The 18,434-nt window shown below is 40.0% G+C and overlaps 1 protein-coding gene across 1 annotated transcript in view; it reads left to right on the top strand.

Annotated features, from left to right (window-relative positions):
• The first annotated feature begins 2,978 nt into the window (after nucleotides 1-2,978).
• The window catches only part of SSH2 (slingshot protein phosphatase 2), a 283,085-nt gene continuing 267,629 nt past the window's right edge, over nucleotides 2,979-18,434 (top strand). Inside the window, exon 1 of the mRNA XM_029611202.1 lies at nucleotides 2,979-3,251. Coding sequence (XP_029467062.1) covers nucleotides 3,189-3,251 — 63 coding nt within the window. The 5' untranslated portion in view covers nucleotides 2,979-3,188. The remainder of the gene's footprint in view (nucleotides 3,252-18,434) is intronic.

Genomic DNA, 18,434 nt, shown 5'->3' with positions numbered 1-18,434 from the left:
AGTAGATATAGTATACTTGGATTTTCAGAAGGCGTTTGACAAAGTTCCTCATGAGAGGCTTCTAGGAAAAGTAAAAAGTCATGGGATAGGTGGCGATGCCCTTTCGTGGATTGCAAACTGGCTAAAAGACAGGAAACAGAGAGTAGGATTAAATGGGCAATTTTCTCAGTGGAAGGGAGTGGACAGTGGAGTGCCTCAGGGATCTGTATTGGGACCCTTACTTTTCAATATATTTATAAATGATCTGGAAAGAAATACGACGAGTGAGATAATCAAATTTGCAGATGACACAAAATTGTTCAGAGTATTTAAATCACAAGAAGATTGTGATAAATTGCAGGAAGACCTTGTGAGACTGGAAAATTGGGCATCCAAATGGCAGATGAAATTTAATGTGGATAAGTGCAAGGTGATGCATATAGGGAAAAATAACCCATGCTATAATTACATAATGTTGGGTTCCATATTAGGTGCTACAACCCAAGAAAGAGATCTAGGTGTCATAGTGGATAACACATTGAAATCATCGGTTCAGTGTGCTGCGGCAGTCAAAAAAGCAAACAGAATGTTGGAAATTATTAGAAAGGGAATGGTGAATAAAACGGAAAATGTCATAATGCCTCTGTATCGCTCCATGGTGAGACCGCATCTTGAATACTGTGTACAATTCTGGTCGCTGCATCTCAAAAAAGATATAATTGCGATGGAGAAGGTACAGAGAAGGGCTACCAAAATGATAAGGGCAATGGAACAACTCCCCTATGAGGAAAGACTAAAGAGGTTAGGACTTTTCAGCTTGGAGAAGAGATGACTGAGGGGGGATATGATAGAAGTGTTTAAAATCATGAGAGGTCTAGAACGGGTAGATGTGAATCGGTTATTTACTCTTTCGGATAGTAGAAAGACTAGGGGGCACTCCATGAAGTTAGCATGGGGCACATTTAAAACTAATCGGAGAAAGTTCTTTTTTACTCAACGCACAATTAAACTCTGGAATTTGTTGCCAGAGGATGTGGTTAGTGCAGTTAGTATAGCTGTGTTTAAAAAAGGATTGGATAAGTTCTTGGAGGAGAAGTCCATTACCTGCTATTAAGTTCACTTAGAGAATAGCTTCTGCCATTAGCAATGGTAACATGGAATAGACTTAGTTTTTGGGTAATTGCCAGGTTCTTATGGCCTGGATTGGCCACTGTTGGAAACAGGATGCTGGGCTTGATGGACCCTTGGTCTGACCCAGTATGGCATTTTCTTATGTTCTTCTTTTACTAAAGAAGGGAGGTCACAAGTTTATTAATCTTTCTGCTGTCGTATCATTTATTGATTTTATTTGAACAAGAAATGAAGCTGTAAATATTCTTCAGTCATCTTATCAACTATCAGTACAAGAAATTGGAAACTATCATGCATCTCAGCGTGTTCTTTAGATGAAAAGATTATCAGGCCGTTTCAAAAAAACCCACGGGAGAGCCGGCGCTCCGTGTTGAGCGCCTGCTCTCCTGACATGCGCCCAGGCACCTCTCCTGGGCATGCGATTCTGTATTTAAATTAGGGCCCGCGCTAATAAGGAGGTGCTAGGGACACTAGCGCATCCCTAGCTCCTCCTTATTAGTGGAAGCGGTGGCTGTCAGGAGGTCTGACAACTGACACTTAATTTTACTGGTGTTGGTTTTCAAACCTGCTGACAGCCACAGGTTCGGAAAACGGACGATGGCAAAATTGAGCGTCCATTTTCGAACCCGTGACCGGAGGGCAGATTTTTTTTTTTTTAAAGAATGTTTGGTTATTTTTATATTTGGGGCCTCAGACTTAATATCGCTATGATATTGTCGGAGGGTGTACAGAAAAGCAGTTTTTTCTGCTTTTCTGTACACTTACCTGTTGCCATCAATGATTAACGCCTGCCTTTGGGCAGGCGTAAATTTCTGAGAGTAAAATGTGCAGCTTGGCCACACATTTTACTTTCAGTATTTCGGGGAAATAACTAATAGCGCTCATCAACATGTATTTGCATGTGATGAGCGCTATTAGTTTCGGGGTGGTTGGCCTGCGCTATTGCCCCTTACAGTATAAGGGGAAATAATAGCGCGTCTAAAATGCATGGCCAAACGGGGGCTAAATGGTCCGTTCTGTATCGGCCTGTATGATAATTATTAGTGTTCTGTATAGAGGATGGAGAAAGGCTTGTAGTGCAAGAAACTGGTATTAGAACTAATTGATCTTCCCACCTTGGAATCCTGTAACTCATAGTTAATGCTATCTGTGGAGAGACAGAGGAGTTGTTTGCAGAAAGGGTCCATCCTCTCTTTTCTATGTGCCTCTGTGCCAGCTAAAGGATCCATCCTGCCTATGGGTTACATACTCGTGCTTTTTTTGTGAGGTAGACCAGGTAGATTCATATGTAGCGTTCAGTCGACAGAGCAAGAATTTGATGATATAGAAGGTATACTCATGAAACCACATTGTGCTTTAATTTCTAATGTTTGCATGCATTTATTGCTGTTGACCAAACTGTATTCTAAGTGTCATAAAAAACAAAGTTAGGACCTCAGCACAGGGATAAATGACCTGCCAAAAAGTAACCAAAACTGCCTGAAAGTGGGCCCTTAGTCTGGGCTTCTCAAACCTGTTCTGGGGGATCCTGCACACTGCTCGGCTTTCACATACATAAGGATGAGATAAACTGCAGAGTTGGAGTCGCTAATTTAGCTCATATGTGTATCGTGGATATCTTTAAGCCCATCAAGAAAGATTTGGGAGATCAGCAGTTGCCTTTTTAAACCATCCTCAGGCTTTGAGTCCGATAGCCTGTATTATGTTACCTGCTTTGCACCGCGGACCGTTTCGCACACTGACCGCCACTGCTACCCGGCCACACTTTGCGCCCGGCACGCTCGGGGTTAAATGGAAGGGGCGGGGCCTGTTAGGACCGCGCTGACAGGTGGCGCGTGCGCAGTGCGCGCACTCATTGTGCCGCGCGCCTCGGCGGCTGAGAGGCTGAGGAGAAGGAGCACGAGCGCGGAACTCCCCCCTCCCAGAGCAGCGGCAGGATACGACGCGAGGAACGTCTCCCCCCTACCCCGGCAGCCCGGAGGGACACGGAGCGAAGAGCCCCCCGCCCCTCCAGCAGCACCGGCCGGCGGCAGCACAGGAGATAGAGAATGCGCGTCCCGGAGCCGCCGAGCAGCTAGATGGCTCTAGTAACAGTGCAGAGATCTCCCACCCCCAGCACCAGCTCCAGCCCCTGCGTGTCGGTGAGTGAGCGGGAGAGAGAGCGCCGGGCCGGACAGCCGGCCTCGCGCCTTCCTGTCAGGGCACTGCGCATGCGCGGCCGGCGGAGCTCGGGGCTCGCCTCAACCTAGGAACAGACGCTGAAAATCAGCGGCTCATGCACAATCATACACATGCAATCCCACCCACACATCAGCAGCAATCATACACACACATAATCATAGACATACAATCCCACTCACACATCACCAACTATCATAGACATACAGCTTCCCCACATCACCAACGATCATACACATATACAATCAAACACGTACAATCCCACCCACACATACACCAACAATCATACACAATCATAAAAATACAGTCCCACCCATACACACACCAACAGTCATACCCATACAATCCCACACACGCATTAAGAAAGTTGGAAGGAAGGCAGAATGATTACTAGCATGGTTAAAAGGTGAGGTGAAAGAGGCTATTTTAGTCAAAAAAAAAAACCAAAAAAACCTTCAAAAATTTGAAGTAGAATCCATTTGAAGAAAATAGGAAAAAGCACAAGCATTGTCAAGTTAAGGGTAAAACAATGATAAGGCAGGCTAACATAGAAATTGAAATGAAGTTGGCCGTAGAGGCAAAAACTCATAATTAAAAACTTAAAAAAATATATGCGAAGCAAGAAACCTGTGAGGGAGTCCATTGGACCGTTAGATGAGTGAGGGGTTAAAGGGGCTTTTAGGGAAGATAAGGCCAATGCAGAAAGACTAAATTAATTCTTTGCTACTGTGTTTACTAATGAGAATGTTGGGGAGATACCAGTTCCAGAGATGGTTTTCAAGGGTGATGAATCAGATCACTGTGAACCTGGAAGATGTAGTAGGCCAAGTTGACAAACTAAAAAATAGCAAATCACCTGACCGGACGGTATGCACCCCAGGGTTCTGAAGGAACTAAAAAATGAAATTTCAGATCTATTAGTTAAAATGTATAATCTATCATTAAAATCATCCATTGCACCTGAAGACTGGAGGGTGGCCAATGTAACCCCAATATTTTAAAAGGCTCCAGGGACAATCCTGTAAACTATAGACCAGTGAGACTGACTTAATTGCTGGGAAAAATAGTGGAAACTATTCTAAAAATCAGTCACAGAGCATATAGAAAGACATGGTTCAATGGAACTCAGATGGATTTACCCAAGGGAAGTCTTGCCTAACAAATCTTCATTTTTATGAAGGGGTTAATAAACATGGATATAGGTGAACTGGTAGATGTAGTGTATCTGGATTTTCAGAAAGTATTTGACAAAGTCCCTTATGAGAAGCTTCTAAGAAAACTAAACATTCATGGGATAGGAGGTGATGTCCTTTTGTGGATTACAAACTGGTTAAAGGACAGGAAACAGAGAGTAGGATTAAATGGTCATTTTTCTCAGTGGAAAAGGATAAACAGTGGTGTGCCTCAGGGATTTGTACTTGGGCCGATGCTTTTCAATATATTTGTAAATGATCTGGAAAGGAATATGACGAGTGAGGTAATCAAATTTACAAAATTATTCAGAGTAGTTAAATCACAAGCGGATTGTGATAAATTGCAGGAGGACCTTGTGAGTCTGGAAGATTGGGCATCCAAATGGCAAATGAAATTTAATGTGGACAAGTGCAAGGTGCTGCATATAAGGAAAAATAACCCATGCTGTAGTTACACAATGTTAGGCTCCATATTAGGATTTACCATCCAGGAAAAAAATCTAGGCATTATAGTGGATAATACATTGAAATTGTTGGCTCAGTGTGTTGCGGCAGTTAAAAAAACAAACAATTTTAGGAATTAGTAGGAAGGGAATGGTGAATAAAACAGAAAATGTCATAATGTCTCTGTATCGCTCGATGGTGAGTACTGTGTACAATTCTGGTCGCTCCATCTCAAAAAAGATATAGTTGCACTGGAGAAGGTACAGAGAAAGGCAACCAAAATGATAAAAGGGATGGAACAGCTCCCCTATGTGGAAAGGCTAAAGAGTTGAGAGCTATTCAGCTTGGAGAAGAGACGGCTGAGGGGGGATATGATAGATGTCTTTAAAATCATGTGAGGTCTAAAATGGGTAAATGTGAATCGGTTATTTACTCTTTCGTGTAATAAAAGGACTAGGGGGCACTCCATGAAGTTAGCAAGTAGCACATTTAAAACTAATTGGAGAAAATTCTTTTTCACTTGATGCACAATTAATCTCTGGAATTTGATGCCAGAGGATGTGGTTAGTGCAGTTAGTGTAGCTGGGTTTAAAAAAGGTTTGGATAAGTTCTTAGAGGAGAAGACCATTAACTGCTATTAATCAAGGTGACTTAGGGAATAGCCACTGCTATAAATTGCATCAGTAGCATGGGATCTTTTTATTGTTTGGGTACTTGCCAGGTACTTGTAGCTTGGATTGGCCACTGTTGGAGACAGGATGCTGGGCTTGATGGACCCTTGGTCTGACCCAGTATGGCAATTTCTTATGTTCTTACACCAACAGTCAGATGCATACACGTACAGTCCCACCTACTCATAACCAACAATCATACAAATACAATCCCACCCATACATAATTATCCATACACCAACACTCACATGCTCATACGCATATACAGTCATACAAATACAATCACACACACTAAAAATTAGACGCTGATGCACAATCATACAAATACAATTACTTTTGTGTGCGCATGCACACAGAGAAAATAACACACTCATTCATATATACACAGTCATACAAATAGTCACACTCATACACACATAAAATCACACTCGTGTATACACAATCATACAATCACACCCTCTCAGACACACATTCATAGAATCACTTTCATGCATATACATACATACACAATTACAGAAAATCACATGCTTATATAGAAATATATACCCCACACTCCTACAATCTCATGCACACTCTCACACAGTCGTACACAGGCTTGTGCACATATACACAGTTGCATATGTACAATTACACCCTCATACATACATACAATCATACACTCACATACACTATTGCACCCACATACAATCACAACTGCACACATACAATTACATCCTTAAATATATACACACAAAATATCTGTGTGTATGTGTGTGTGTATGTATATATATATATATATATATATATACATACCCACATACACATACATACATACATAATCACAGGAAATAGCAAATTCATACACAATTACACAAGCACACACTCATTCGTACAAGCACACAATTGCCCATTCATAGAATTATACAAGCATACCATTCATAGAATTATACATTATACATTCATAGAATTATACATTCATAGAATTATACAAGCAAAGAGGGACTCTTAGAACACCTACATTCAAAACCTCCTTTAGTAAAAGAGCCTTTTCCACCGCAGGCCCCAAACAGTGGAACCTGCTCCCACCGGATCTTAGGCTGGAACAATGCCCAATTACATTCAAGAAGAGACTTAAGACGCTACTATTCAGACAAGCCTTCCCATAACACTCGTCCTTGCCTCATCCTCCACGGACCTTCTCTTCCTAAGCTCAGATGCCTAAGCACTTTTTCTTCCGCTGCCTAAGCTATTTAATATATGTATATTAGTTTCATTAAATCTATGGTAACCCTCCGCTACCCTCCCCCCCCACCTTCCAACCCCCTTACAATCCCTCATTCCTACCCCCTCCCTCGGAATACCTTGTTACCCCAAAAAGCCAACTCTTATCAGTTCTTACCAGTTTTGACACGTTACTCCCCATGCTTAAGCTGTATCCAAGTTTTTCTCTCCCCCAGTTCTATGTAAGACAACTTTGTCACTGTTTTTTATGGTTGCAATGTAAACCGGAGTGATAATTAACTCTGTTCTTTGAACTTCGGTATAGAAAAGTTATAAATAAATAAATAAATAAATAAAGCATACCACTTATGGTTCAAGGAACCACTTACATAGTAATACTCACACACATACATTCATCCAAGCATCCAGCTACACAGTCATAAGAACATAAGATGCCATACTGAGACAGATCAAAGGTCCATTAGGCCCAGTATCCTGTTTCCAACAGTGGCCAAGCCAGGTCACAACTACCTGGCAATATCCCAAGGGGTAGGGAGATTCCAATCTGCTTATCCCAAGAATAAGCAGTGGATTTCTGCAACTCTTCTTTAATAATGGATGGACTTTTCTTCTAGAAACTTGTCCAAGCGGGACAATAATTATGTATTGAGTAAAAAAAATATTTTCTCAGTTTTAAATGTATTACCCAGTAACTTCATTGTGTCCCCCCTAGCCTTTGTACTCTTTGAAAGAGTAAACAACTGATTAACGTTTATTCATTCCACTCCACTCATTATTTTATAGACCTCTTATCATATCTCCCCTCAGCTGTCTTTTCTCCAGGTTGAACAGTCCTAACCTTTTTAGCCTTTCCTCGTATTAGAATCGTTCCAGCCCCTTTATTATTTTGGTTGCCCTTCTCTTTACCTTTTCTAATTCTGCTATATTTTTTTGAGATTGTGGTGACCAGAACTGCACACATACTCAAGATAAGGATTCATACATTCTTACAAGCACACTTACAATCATGTAAGCACAGAAAATCACACACTCAATTGCATATTTATAGAATTATACAAGCATACATTTATACATTCACAGAAACACCCAGTCATATGCGCATACAAGCACAGAGGCATGCCATTGTGCATTCATACAAGCACAGAAAGTCACATGCACTCATACAAGCACATAGTTACACCATCAAGCATTCACACATCAATGAGCTGCTTCCACTTGCATTCCATATAAATATTTATGTGGTGTAGCTTCTCTTCTCATTCCCGCTTGTGTGCACCTGATTTTTTATGAGTAGTTACACCTCATTTCCTCTCTGTGTAAAATCATTACTAATCCAGCTGTTGAGGTTATTTGCTTTGGGGTTGACCAAGGAGACATTCCCCATTTTTTGATGGGTCATTAGCTTTGAATGACTATTTCATGTTGGGCTTCTCATTTATGAATTACCCCATCAAGGCCGCCCCCATCTGCTATATCCAGACAGCATGCATTTTCCACAAGGTTACTATCCTCCTCAGCCTGTTTAGAATTAATTTAGTAACTATGCTTTGAACCTGACCGGTGGCCTTCGATGTGGGGCTATGTGCTATTTATTCTATGAATTAAATGTAGACTTTAAGGAAAGGCAAGGTATACAGTGCTGCAAAAAAATGTTTTAACTCCACGAAGCCCTTGTGAACCAGTCTGTTTTTTGTGCAATAAAAAGGGTATAAATGATTGTGTTTCTTGAGACCTAATCATGTACCAAGTAGGAACAAAACACTAATTCAAAATCAGTATATATGAAATAGTAGGTGAAACTTTAGTTTTCTTAGCATAATTAATTGGCTAATTGGAATCAGGTGTTTTAATTAAATAAATCATCCTGTAGTGTAAATTTGTATGACCAAATTTAGGTGTTTTGTCCTTTTATAAAGGTGCAAAAGGTTTTGAGTTTGGTCGTTATGATAAAACTTAGTGGGACCTCAGCATGCCATTATCAAAAGACATTTCAGAGGATTTACTAATGAAAGAGTAGTTGCTGTTCATCTCTCTGGACAGGGTAACTAGACCATTAATAAACATTTGGGGCTCCATGCATCACTGTCAGACAGTCTACAGATGAAAAAGCTGAAGACTGTAGTGCCTGTCAGACCCGGGAATGGTTGTCCTGCTAAGATCATCCCAAAGCAAAGTGGAATATCCTCCATGTGTCATAAAGAACCCCAGACTAACATCTAAAGATTTGCAGGGATCTCTTGTTGCAGCTGATGAGAGGATTCATATGTCAACCATCAGGAAATATCTGATTGGGAATAAAGTTCATGGGAGGGGTAGCTAGGAAGAAACCACTGCTCTCTCAAAAGAACACTTCTGCCTGTCTCAGGTTTGCCAAAGAGTATCTGGATGACCCACAAGACTTCTGGAATAATGTTCTCTGGATAGATGAGTAAAAAATTGAACTTTTTTGGTCACAATAACAAATATTTGGCAAAAGCGAATACTGCCTTCCAAAGTATGAGCCTCATCCTGACTGTCAAACATAGTGGTGGGGTGGTATCAGGATCTGGATGGCTCGCCATCATTGATGGAACCATGAATTCTGCTTTATATCAGAAATTCTAGAGGAGGATGTCAGGCCGTCCATCAGTGAGCTGAATCTGATTTCAAAGTGGGTCATGTAGCAAGACAACAATCTTAAACATTTCAAGAAGAAGAGGTTTCATGTTTTGGATTGGCCAAGTCAAAGTCCTGACCCAAACCCTGTTGAAATATTGTGGCAAAACCTGAGGTGAGCTGTTCATGGAAGGAAATCCTCGAATGTCACAGAGTTGAAACAGTTCTGTATGGAAGAATGGGCCAGAATTCCTCAAGGGCGATGTGAGAGAATGATCAAGTTTACAACTGCTGAAGGAGATGCCACCAGGTACGAAATGAAGAATAATTCACACAAGAATAATTATTGTTGAATCTTTTTGTTGAATGAATAAATAAAATATATCCTTTTTGTCTGAATTATTTATTCAGTAGTGTTATCTTTCTCTTTTATCATGGTTTAGATTAGGTTAGAATCTAATCATGTTTTGAGTTTAAATTGTACTGAAATACAGACCATGCCAGGGGGTTCACAAACATTTTTTCAGCACTGTAGGTCTTGCACAAGTGATTAAAGGTAGAGTGCTATATGATTTTACTGGGGTGTATTGCACATATGGGGTGTATTGCACATATGTTTTATGAAAAGTGGCCAGCACTGATGTAAGAAGGGTGAAAGTTATTTCAAATCATTGTGTAACAAGATATTGATATAAATTCTGTAAAAAAAAAAAAATCCATTTACAGTTTTTTGAATTATGTACTGTGATTGTTTTGATTGTTTTGCACATTGGTTCTCATATGAAAAATGCTTTGCTTTTTAGTATCCCAGAATTGATTAGAGTTCGGTAAAGCTGAAACACCATATTGCTGTTTGAACCTCCTAAACATAGTTTGCAAATAAAGGTCATGACATATCCTGTATAATCAGGCCATCATAGACAGCAGCATGACTGTAGCTCTGGGGTCGCTCCTTGTTCTTCCACGTTTCCTTGTTTTTTGATCCACACACCTGACTGGTGGTATAACTTCTTTATATTCTTTGTAACCCTTGGTTAGGTCTTTGAGTAACTTCTGGGCCCTCCAATAAAGGGAAGAATCCTTGTGTTCTTCATCTCGGACTCTGTAGTCACTGACTGGCCAGTTCTTGGCCAGATTTTATTTTTTATTAGCCTACTGTCAAAAGGGAAAGAAGGCTTATGAGATTCATGTGTTTGACCCTTATATGGGGGGCACAGAAGAGGTATGAGTGGTTTTTTTTTTTTTTGGATCTACGCATGTGCATACGTCTGCAGTCTGTACACGTCATGGAAAATAGACTCCGTTAGTTCTGGATGCAGCATCCTGTGAATACCAGCCAGAAGCATTTGTAACTTTAATTTAGATGTAGATATCTAGCAAGGCTGCTGTTAGCATTGAGGAAAAATAAATTCTGCTGCTCCCTAATGTTTGTAATCTGTATCTTGCATCTGCTCTTCAGAATTCTGTATTACATTCATACTTTACATGTATGGGAGCGATGCTAACATGGGGCTTTGATGAGAGGTGAGCCCAGCTGTTCCCTTGCTTGCTTAGCTGCTCCCCCATCATTATGCTTCCAAATAGAAAGAATTTACTATCACTGTAAACACTTATTTATGCTAAGAAACAAAACTAGTAATGTAAAGGTGGATTTAATAATTGTATTTGTTTTGCCAGCAGGCTCAGCTGCCATCCTCCTGTGGATGAAATGAGGCGATTTATTTTTTATTTAAAAGATTTTGTATACCGTCGTTCAAAAATACATCACAATGGTTTACAGAGGATAACATAAAAGCATAGGGTATACATCAGAGTTTATAAAATATAAATTATTACACTATGTAAGGGGGATACAACTGCTTAAAAGGAAATACAATCATAAGGACAACCTTTTGGTTCTAGAGTTAATGAACTTTTTCTAGGTTGTCTGAATAGGTTCGCTCAAAGAGCCAAGTCTTTAGGTCTTTTTAAAATTTTTTAAACTCGGTTTCGAGTCTTAACTCAGCAGGCAATAGTGTTCCAGAGACTGGGTCCTGCAATGGAGATGATTCTCTTGTGCACCAAAGTCAGATGGGCTGTATTTACAGAAGGGATCTGAAGTTGCCCTTTATTTGCCGATCTCAGTGTTCTGTGTGGGGTGTGTAATCGAATTGAGAAATTCAGCCAATCATTTTCATTTTTCATTTTTATTAAAATTTCTTGATCGCCTTTCACAAAAGGTCAAGGCGATTCACAGTAAAAACATACACAAAATAATTGTAGAACATACCACATAAAAAACATAACATGAATTTCATATAAACAAACACTGACCAATATCTGCAAACATTACTCACTTTCAGTATTTCATGTAAATAATAATTGAAAACATCTATCAATATCTGCAAATATTACTCATTCAATATCACAGTAATCAAACTTATTCTTTAAACAATGATCACTGACTTCTAAAAAAAGAAGTATTTGATTCAGAACGCATAGATTTATATTTTAACACGCATCAAAAGCACGATGGAGTTTTCTGCCCGTAAATTGCTTTATGAAGGATGCAGCAGGTTTTGTAACCTATTCTTTGTGTAATCGGGAGCCAGTGTAAATTTATCAAAATTGGTGTAATGTGATTACGTTTTTTGCAGTTTGTTAGAACTCTGGCCGCGGAATTCTGGAGTACTTGCAGCGAACGTAGGGTAGTTTGTGGGAGACCCAGAAGTAGGGAATTACAGTAGTCTAGTGACGAGAAAATTAGAGCTTGTAGCACTGAGCGGAAATCATTAGCATCAAGCAAAGGTTTTAGCCGTCTTAGAACTAACAGTTTGTAGTAGCCTTCTCTCAGTTTTGTAGCTAGGGAGGTTATTTGAATCTCATTGTTCTTTAGCTCAGCAAAATGATCTAGAATTGGGGGGTCATGACATGAAGTTCCAAGGGAGTAGATTCTGGAAAAATGTTAGGAAATATTTTTTCATAAAAGGGTGGCGAATGCCTTTCCGGAGATGGTGGATAGAAGAATTAAAAAAAAAAAAAAAGTGTGGGATAATCACAGAAGATCCCTAATGGCAAGATAATAGTAAAGAAGCACTGGGCTAACCCACACAGAGTGGCAATTACAACCCGAAAAGGCAGTGGTGATGGACATAGAAGAAAAGGCCACATGGGAATTTGGACAAATTACTACCAGATGGAATGGACCATTTTGGGACTTATCCTATCTCTTATGAAGTTATTACTATTTTTAGTTTTGCTAAGAGTTCCTGCCTGTAAAGTTCGAGTGGATTCCTAATTTTCCAAAACAATTTCTTCTTCTGTTCCTAGCAATCTTCTTCCAGTTTTTAAAAATAATTTTCCTTATCTCCTTGTTTCCTTATTCAGTAGTGGTGACCTGAATCTATAACAGATAGAGTCAGGTCCAGTTTTGCCTCTGTTTTGACTACAGGAATACTAGTGACATTCTGTTGCTGAATTAAAAATTGACTGTATTCGTGCCCTTTTAGAACATTGATGTTTCCTTATGTTTCTGCCATAATTATATAATTGCTGTGAAGCAGTGATTTGAGTACATTTGGGTTCTCTTATAACGATCCAGGTGCCTTCTTGGCTAGAGCATTTGACCTTGACCAGTCTGGTTCCTTCTTAGGTGTAGAGCTTGAGGACTAGAAACTTAGAGCTACTACAGAAGGAGTTAGGGAAGGTCCTGTTAGCAGTTTCTGGTGGTGGTGTTCAGACCTGTATGTTGGCTTACCACAGTAAATGAGAATATTTGAACAATCTTTTTGATTGCAGACAGTGTTTGAGAAATGTAAGGATACTATATTTATTTATTTAGAAATTTTATATACCATCATTCCATATCAAGATCACAACAGTTTACAAAAATAACATTCATAATTTTAAACGAAAATTAATACAAAACAAATGGAATCATCCAGTACAAATGATACTGCATACTAAAACATAAGATAGATGATACAGAAAATATAACTAATATCTTATAATCAGAACATTGTAATCATGCTTCATTATGTTTGTCCTTCATGCTTCCAGACCAACGATTTCTCATTGTTTTTAATATTGACATTTTCTTACTCTCTCATTACAGTTTTATTCTTCATGATTCGAATTAAAAGCTCTCATTATTCTTGAGACTATAGTTCTCTTACACTCTCTTGATTTTAAGTAAGATTATATGCATTTTTAAACAGCCATGTTTTTAGCTCACATTTAAATCTCTATCCGGTATCAAGCGTAAATTCCAAAGCTTTGGACCAGCCATAGAAACCAAACGGTCTCTTACTTAGGTTACATGTGCACTCCGTATTGTTGGGACAATCAGTAGACCTTTATTTTGTGATCTTAGTTCTTGTTGAGATGTGTATTGTTGTATTGTCACCCCAGTCAATCCAGTATCATTTGAATGAATCATTTTGAATATTAACGTTAATATATAGAAACATAGAAATGACGGCAGAAGAAGACCAATCGGCCCATCCAGTCTGCCCAGCAAGCCTCACACTTCTTTTTTTTTCTCATACTTATCTGTTTCTCTTGGCTTCTAGTAACCTTTGGTTCTATTTCCCTTTCACCCCCACCATTAATGCAGAGAGCAGTGATGGAGCTGCATCCAAGTGAAATATCAAGCTTGATTAGTTAGGGGTAGTCAGGTTTAATATCTTGTAATATATTCATGATTGTACTGGTAGCCATTGCAGTGATATTAGTGAGTGTGTTATGTGATCACATTTCTTAATTCCTAATAAAAGTCTAGCTGAGGCATTTTGTACTAACTGTAAAGTTTTCAAGAGACAGGTGGGAAGACCAAGCAGTAGAGAGTTACAGTAATCTGTTTGAGAAAATGAGTTTGCAGTACAATTTCAACCTATGTAGTATACGTAACTATACGTAACTTGGTGTAGCTAATATTAACTAATTTATTGATGTGCTTTTTCATCGTAAGATTTTCATCTAATTGGATACCTAGATCACATACTTGATTTGAGGGAGTAATTTGAAAAGTACTCGGATCCAGAACTGGTGGTTTAACCATAGAAGAATTTCTACTTAGCCAAATGATTTCAGTTTTATTCAGGTTTAATGTTAATTTAAGTTGTGACAGGACTTGCTGAATAGCCTTCATAAAGGTTGATAGTATTGAAACTGGATGTTCAAATGATTTAGCAAATGGAATGTAAAACTGTTTGCCTTCCTCATATAAAAGGAAATAAATCCCTAAATCCACCAGCAATTTACACAGAGGGAGCATACAAATATTGAATAGAGTTGCCGAAAGGGATGAACCTTGAGGGACACCCATATCAATATGGAAAACATCAGACATATGATTACCCAATTTAACTTGAAATAACCTATTAGGAAGGAAGAGAACTATCTGAGAATACTACCATCCATCCCAATATTGGTCAACCGATGATATAACAGGGTGTGATCCACAGTGTCAAAGGCCACCATTAAATCAATTAGCCTTGTACTCCTCCAACGTTGGTTAGAAATTTGAGTGCAGTTTGTCTTAGGAAGATATTAATTGGCTGGATAAAGTACCATTGTCTGTCTCATTCCTATACATCTGTGCATTATATTTGTTGTAAGGACTGATGTATGTCCATCCACCTGTGAGAGTAGCGGCGCTAATGCCTGAGCAAAAATATGAAACGGGCATGTGCAGAACTATTTATAGTGGATCTGCATTAAATACTTTATTTTTAAGTTAAAGGGTGAAGGGAAGAAGATGAAACAAAGAAAATGCTGCCAAACAGTCTGATTATACGTTATCTACAGAAGCCATATTTACAAGCAGCTCACCTCGACCAGTAGAAAGCCATGTCCTTCCTGCGCTTCCTCCTGGAACCTCTCCCTTAGACTTCAGAAGGCAAGGATCCCTGATTCACTAAAGTAACCCTGTCCTCCGTGTCCATCTGTCAACTAGATTATAAGCTCCATGGAGTAAAGAAAGGCATTGTCTTTTCTGTGCATCTCTGTACAGTGCTCCACACACCTTGCAGTGCAATATAAAAATGTATTGGTACTAGACTTGGTAATCATGAAAACAATTAAGGGAATTCCATAGTTTGACAACTCGACTTATATTCTTAAAGCATGCCTGTGATAAAGCAATATCTTTATTTTTGGAAAGTAGATTCGCAGGTTATGTGCCTAGTGCTCTATCAGAGATTGTCTGCACCTTCACACAGAGCCATCAGAAAGGGCTTGGGCTGCAATATGGAAACCTGTGTTTTGAGTTCTGGTTGTGTTTAGATTGTTTTCTTTGGAAAATCTGCAAGGGTGGTATAGCATGTGTCCAGCTCTGCTTCTTTTATAGGTCATACTAAAATGGGTGTGTTGGAAATAATTTATTTTTATGCACTGTATTTATTTATTTTTAAGTATTTGGTGCCAGTTTTCCATCTGTCCATATAGCACAAGCCCATTTGATCTGTACAGCATTGTATTCTAGATTATATTTGAAAACTATCGGCTATATGTTGTGTTTGAGGCATTGTGGACCCTTGGTTGCAATGGAGATGACTCCGCCCACGGGGAGGAGCCCTGTGGGGAACCACTGCAATAGGCTGACACAGAATGGATAGAGTCTTTATTGTACTGCTGTGAATAGATGGTAAAGCAGGAAGGTACGGCACTGATCCACAAGGTGCCAATACGCTCAACCTGCTCAGAAGTATAGTCTCACCCAGATGTTCACGATAGGCAGGAACCCGCAGTGCGGGTTACGCTGTGGCTGGTGGGTGGAGTTGGAGCGCTGGTTCGTAGAGGTACTCGCAGAGTGAGGGCGTCTTCCTGATAATAGAAAGGTGGGACCGAAGGTCCGTGGTGCAGAATATGAAGAAGATAGGCCCTCGAGGAGCGAGTACCCAATGGTCCAATATCCTGGAAATGAATAAGAGAAAAGACCCTCGAGCGGTTGTCTAGAGCTTCTGCTGGAGCGAGGCCCATAGCAAAAGGAGGCGTCTAATCATGCAGCTTAGAGCAGGCAGAGTAGCGAAGTCTTTGCTAACTCAAATTGGTATCGGAGGTGAAGGCTAGTTATATCCAGAGGTACTGATGTCATGCGGAGGGGGCTGCCCCCAAGGTTCCCGCCATGACGTTTATTTGAGCGTCAGAGATGTGCGCGCTCGTGCCCTAGGAGGCCACGGGAGTGAGCATATTGGATGGGGGCGCCCTTGCTGGTCTGAAAACGCCGAGGCCCGCAGCACTCGGCACCGGAGACAGCCATCTTGCCCAAAGAGAGGGAAAGGGGAGAAAAAGAGGTAAGGCAGAGCGGTCACAGCAGTCTACGACCCACAGGCGCAACACTATACTGGCAGTTTCCTGTCTTATAGTGAGCTCAGGGAAGCGGTGTGCTGCTATTCCCTTTGTAAGTACAGGACTCCCTTTTCTGCTGTGTTGTATATGGAATCCTGCCTGGGCAGTTCTGAAAAGGGGAAGATTTTGATGTCACATTTAAAATGTTTTCATAGTTACTTTTACATTTTGTGCATTCACTTGCATGTCATATTTGGTTTTTGAAAAGCTGTACAGGTTTTGGAAACTGTCTTCTTGATTAATTTAATAATGTTCTAAACTGAAGCATCTATAATCAGTTTAGTAATAATGTGGAAATAATTAATGCTGTTTCACACACTGGTCTGGGAGACTCAATGATGCAAAGAAGAAGGTGCAGCACACACACCTTTGATAATGAGTAGCTAGGGGTAATAAATAGTGACATTCACATTGAAAGGTGTACTTGAGAATGCATAGAGGCTGGTAGGTGCACCTCTCCTGCAGAGCACTGATTGCTGTCTGTGGAAGTCTGTTGTCCTCAGACGAGTTCCAGCATTGGTGCCGGAAGCGACCATTTAGCAGTGATTTTATTGTTAAGTTAAAAGATCCGTGCATAGTATAACCGGGTGCTATCAAGTCGCCACAGCAGCTGAGCGTAGACCCATCTAAGTGTAGAGATTGCACCTAGAAAAGAATTGCTGCCTTCAAACTCAGTAGCTTTGCCTTCCCCATTTCCATTTAACTATAGCAAATTTCTTTCTTCATGATGCAGGGTTGACGTTCATGTAGTCCTTTCTTCTGCTGTTTATCTTCACACATTGCACACACACAGTCTCTCTTGGGAAGATGTAGCTTAATAAATTCTATAAAGTTTTTCCGTTACCTTCGCTTTTTTAATTGTTGTATGACGAAATAGATGTTTTTTTTTCTAAAAGCAATTTGATTTAATACAAAATTGTGCTTTAATCATGCTGTCTGAGCTTCTGTCATATCCTATTGATGTAGAGGGAAGGGATTTCTAATCCATTTAATGCATAAACCTACTTTGGCTGTAAGTCTGGCAGTCTTATAGGCTGCAGTGTGCGACCGCACAGGGTGCTGTTGCTTCAGAGATGCTGTAGTGGCTTTCAAAGGGAAGATGGTACAGCAGTTGGGGGTGGAAGGACAATTCCTGGCCATGGAAAGCAAGGTGCCACTGCTTGCAATACTCCAGGGCCGGACTTCCTCACCTACATGGAAAGTGCTGCTGCCACTGTTCTGCACAGGATGCCACTGACTCTGAGAAGGTATGGCATTCCAAGATGTCTAACAAGAATGATTCAGATAATGTTATTGATAAGTCCAGTATGGATTCACTGAACTGAGACAAGGCAAGAACACTACCCTGGGCAGAAATCTCCAAGAGTTCGAAGACCCATCCAGCTTGTTGCTAGAAATGCCCAGATAGGGGCTCAGGTGCTGTAGAGTTCTTAATGTTCTCAAAGATGAAAATCACTGTATGTTCGCTGAAGGACTTCCTGTAAAGATTTCTTAGAAGTATGCAGTGTCTCTTTGTTTGGAAAGTTAATATTTCAGTAGGTAGCTTACTGTTTTAGAAAGAGTAGAGTTGTCTTTTGCATTGGACTGAGTGAGAGAAACTGCTGTAAATTTTTTAATTTATTTTAAAGTACTTCAAAAGGTACTGCCAAAGGGATGCCTGAACTATTTTAGAAATGGTTGTATAGATGGTCTT

The sequence above is a fragment of the Rhinatrema bivittatum genome, chromosome 8 (assembly GCF_901001135.1).
Source record: "Rhinatrema bivittatum chromosome 8, aRhiBiv1.1, whole genome shotgun sequence".
NCBI classification, from domain to species: Eukaryota; Metazoa; Chordata; class Amphibia; order Gymnophiona; family Rhinatrematidae; genus Rhinatrema; species Rhinatrema bivittatum.
The sequence above is the reverse complement of the archived record's forward strand: the minus strand, read 5'-3'. Positions and strand labels throughout refer to the sequence as shown.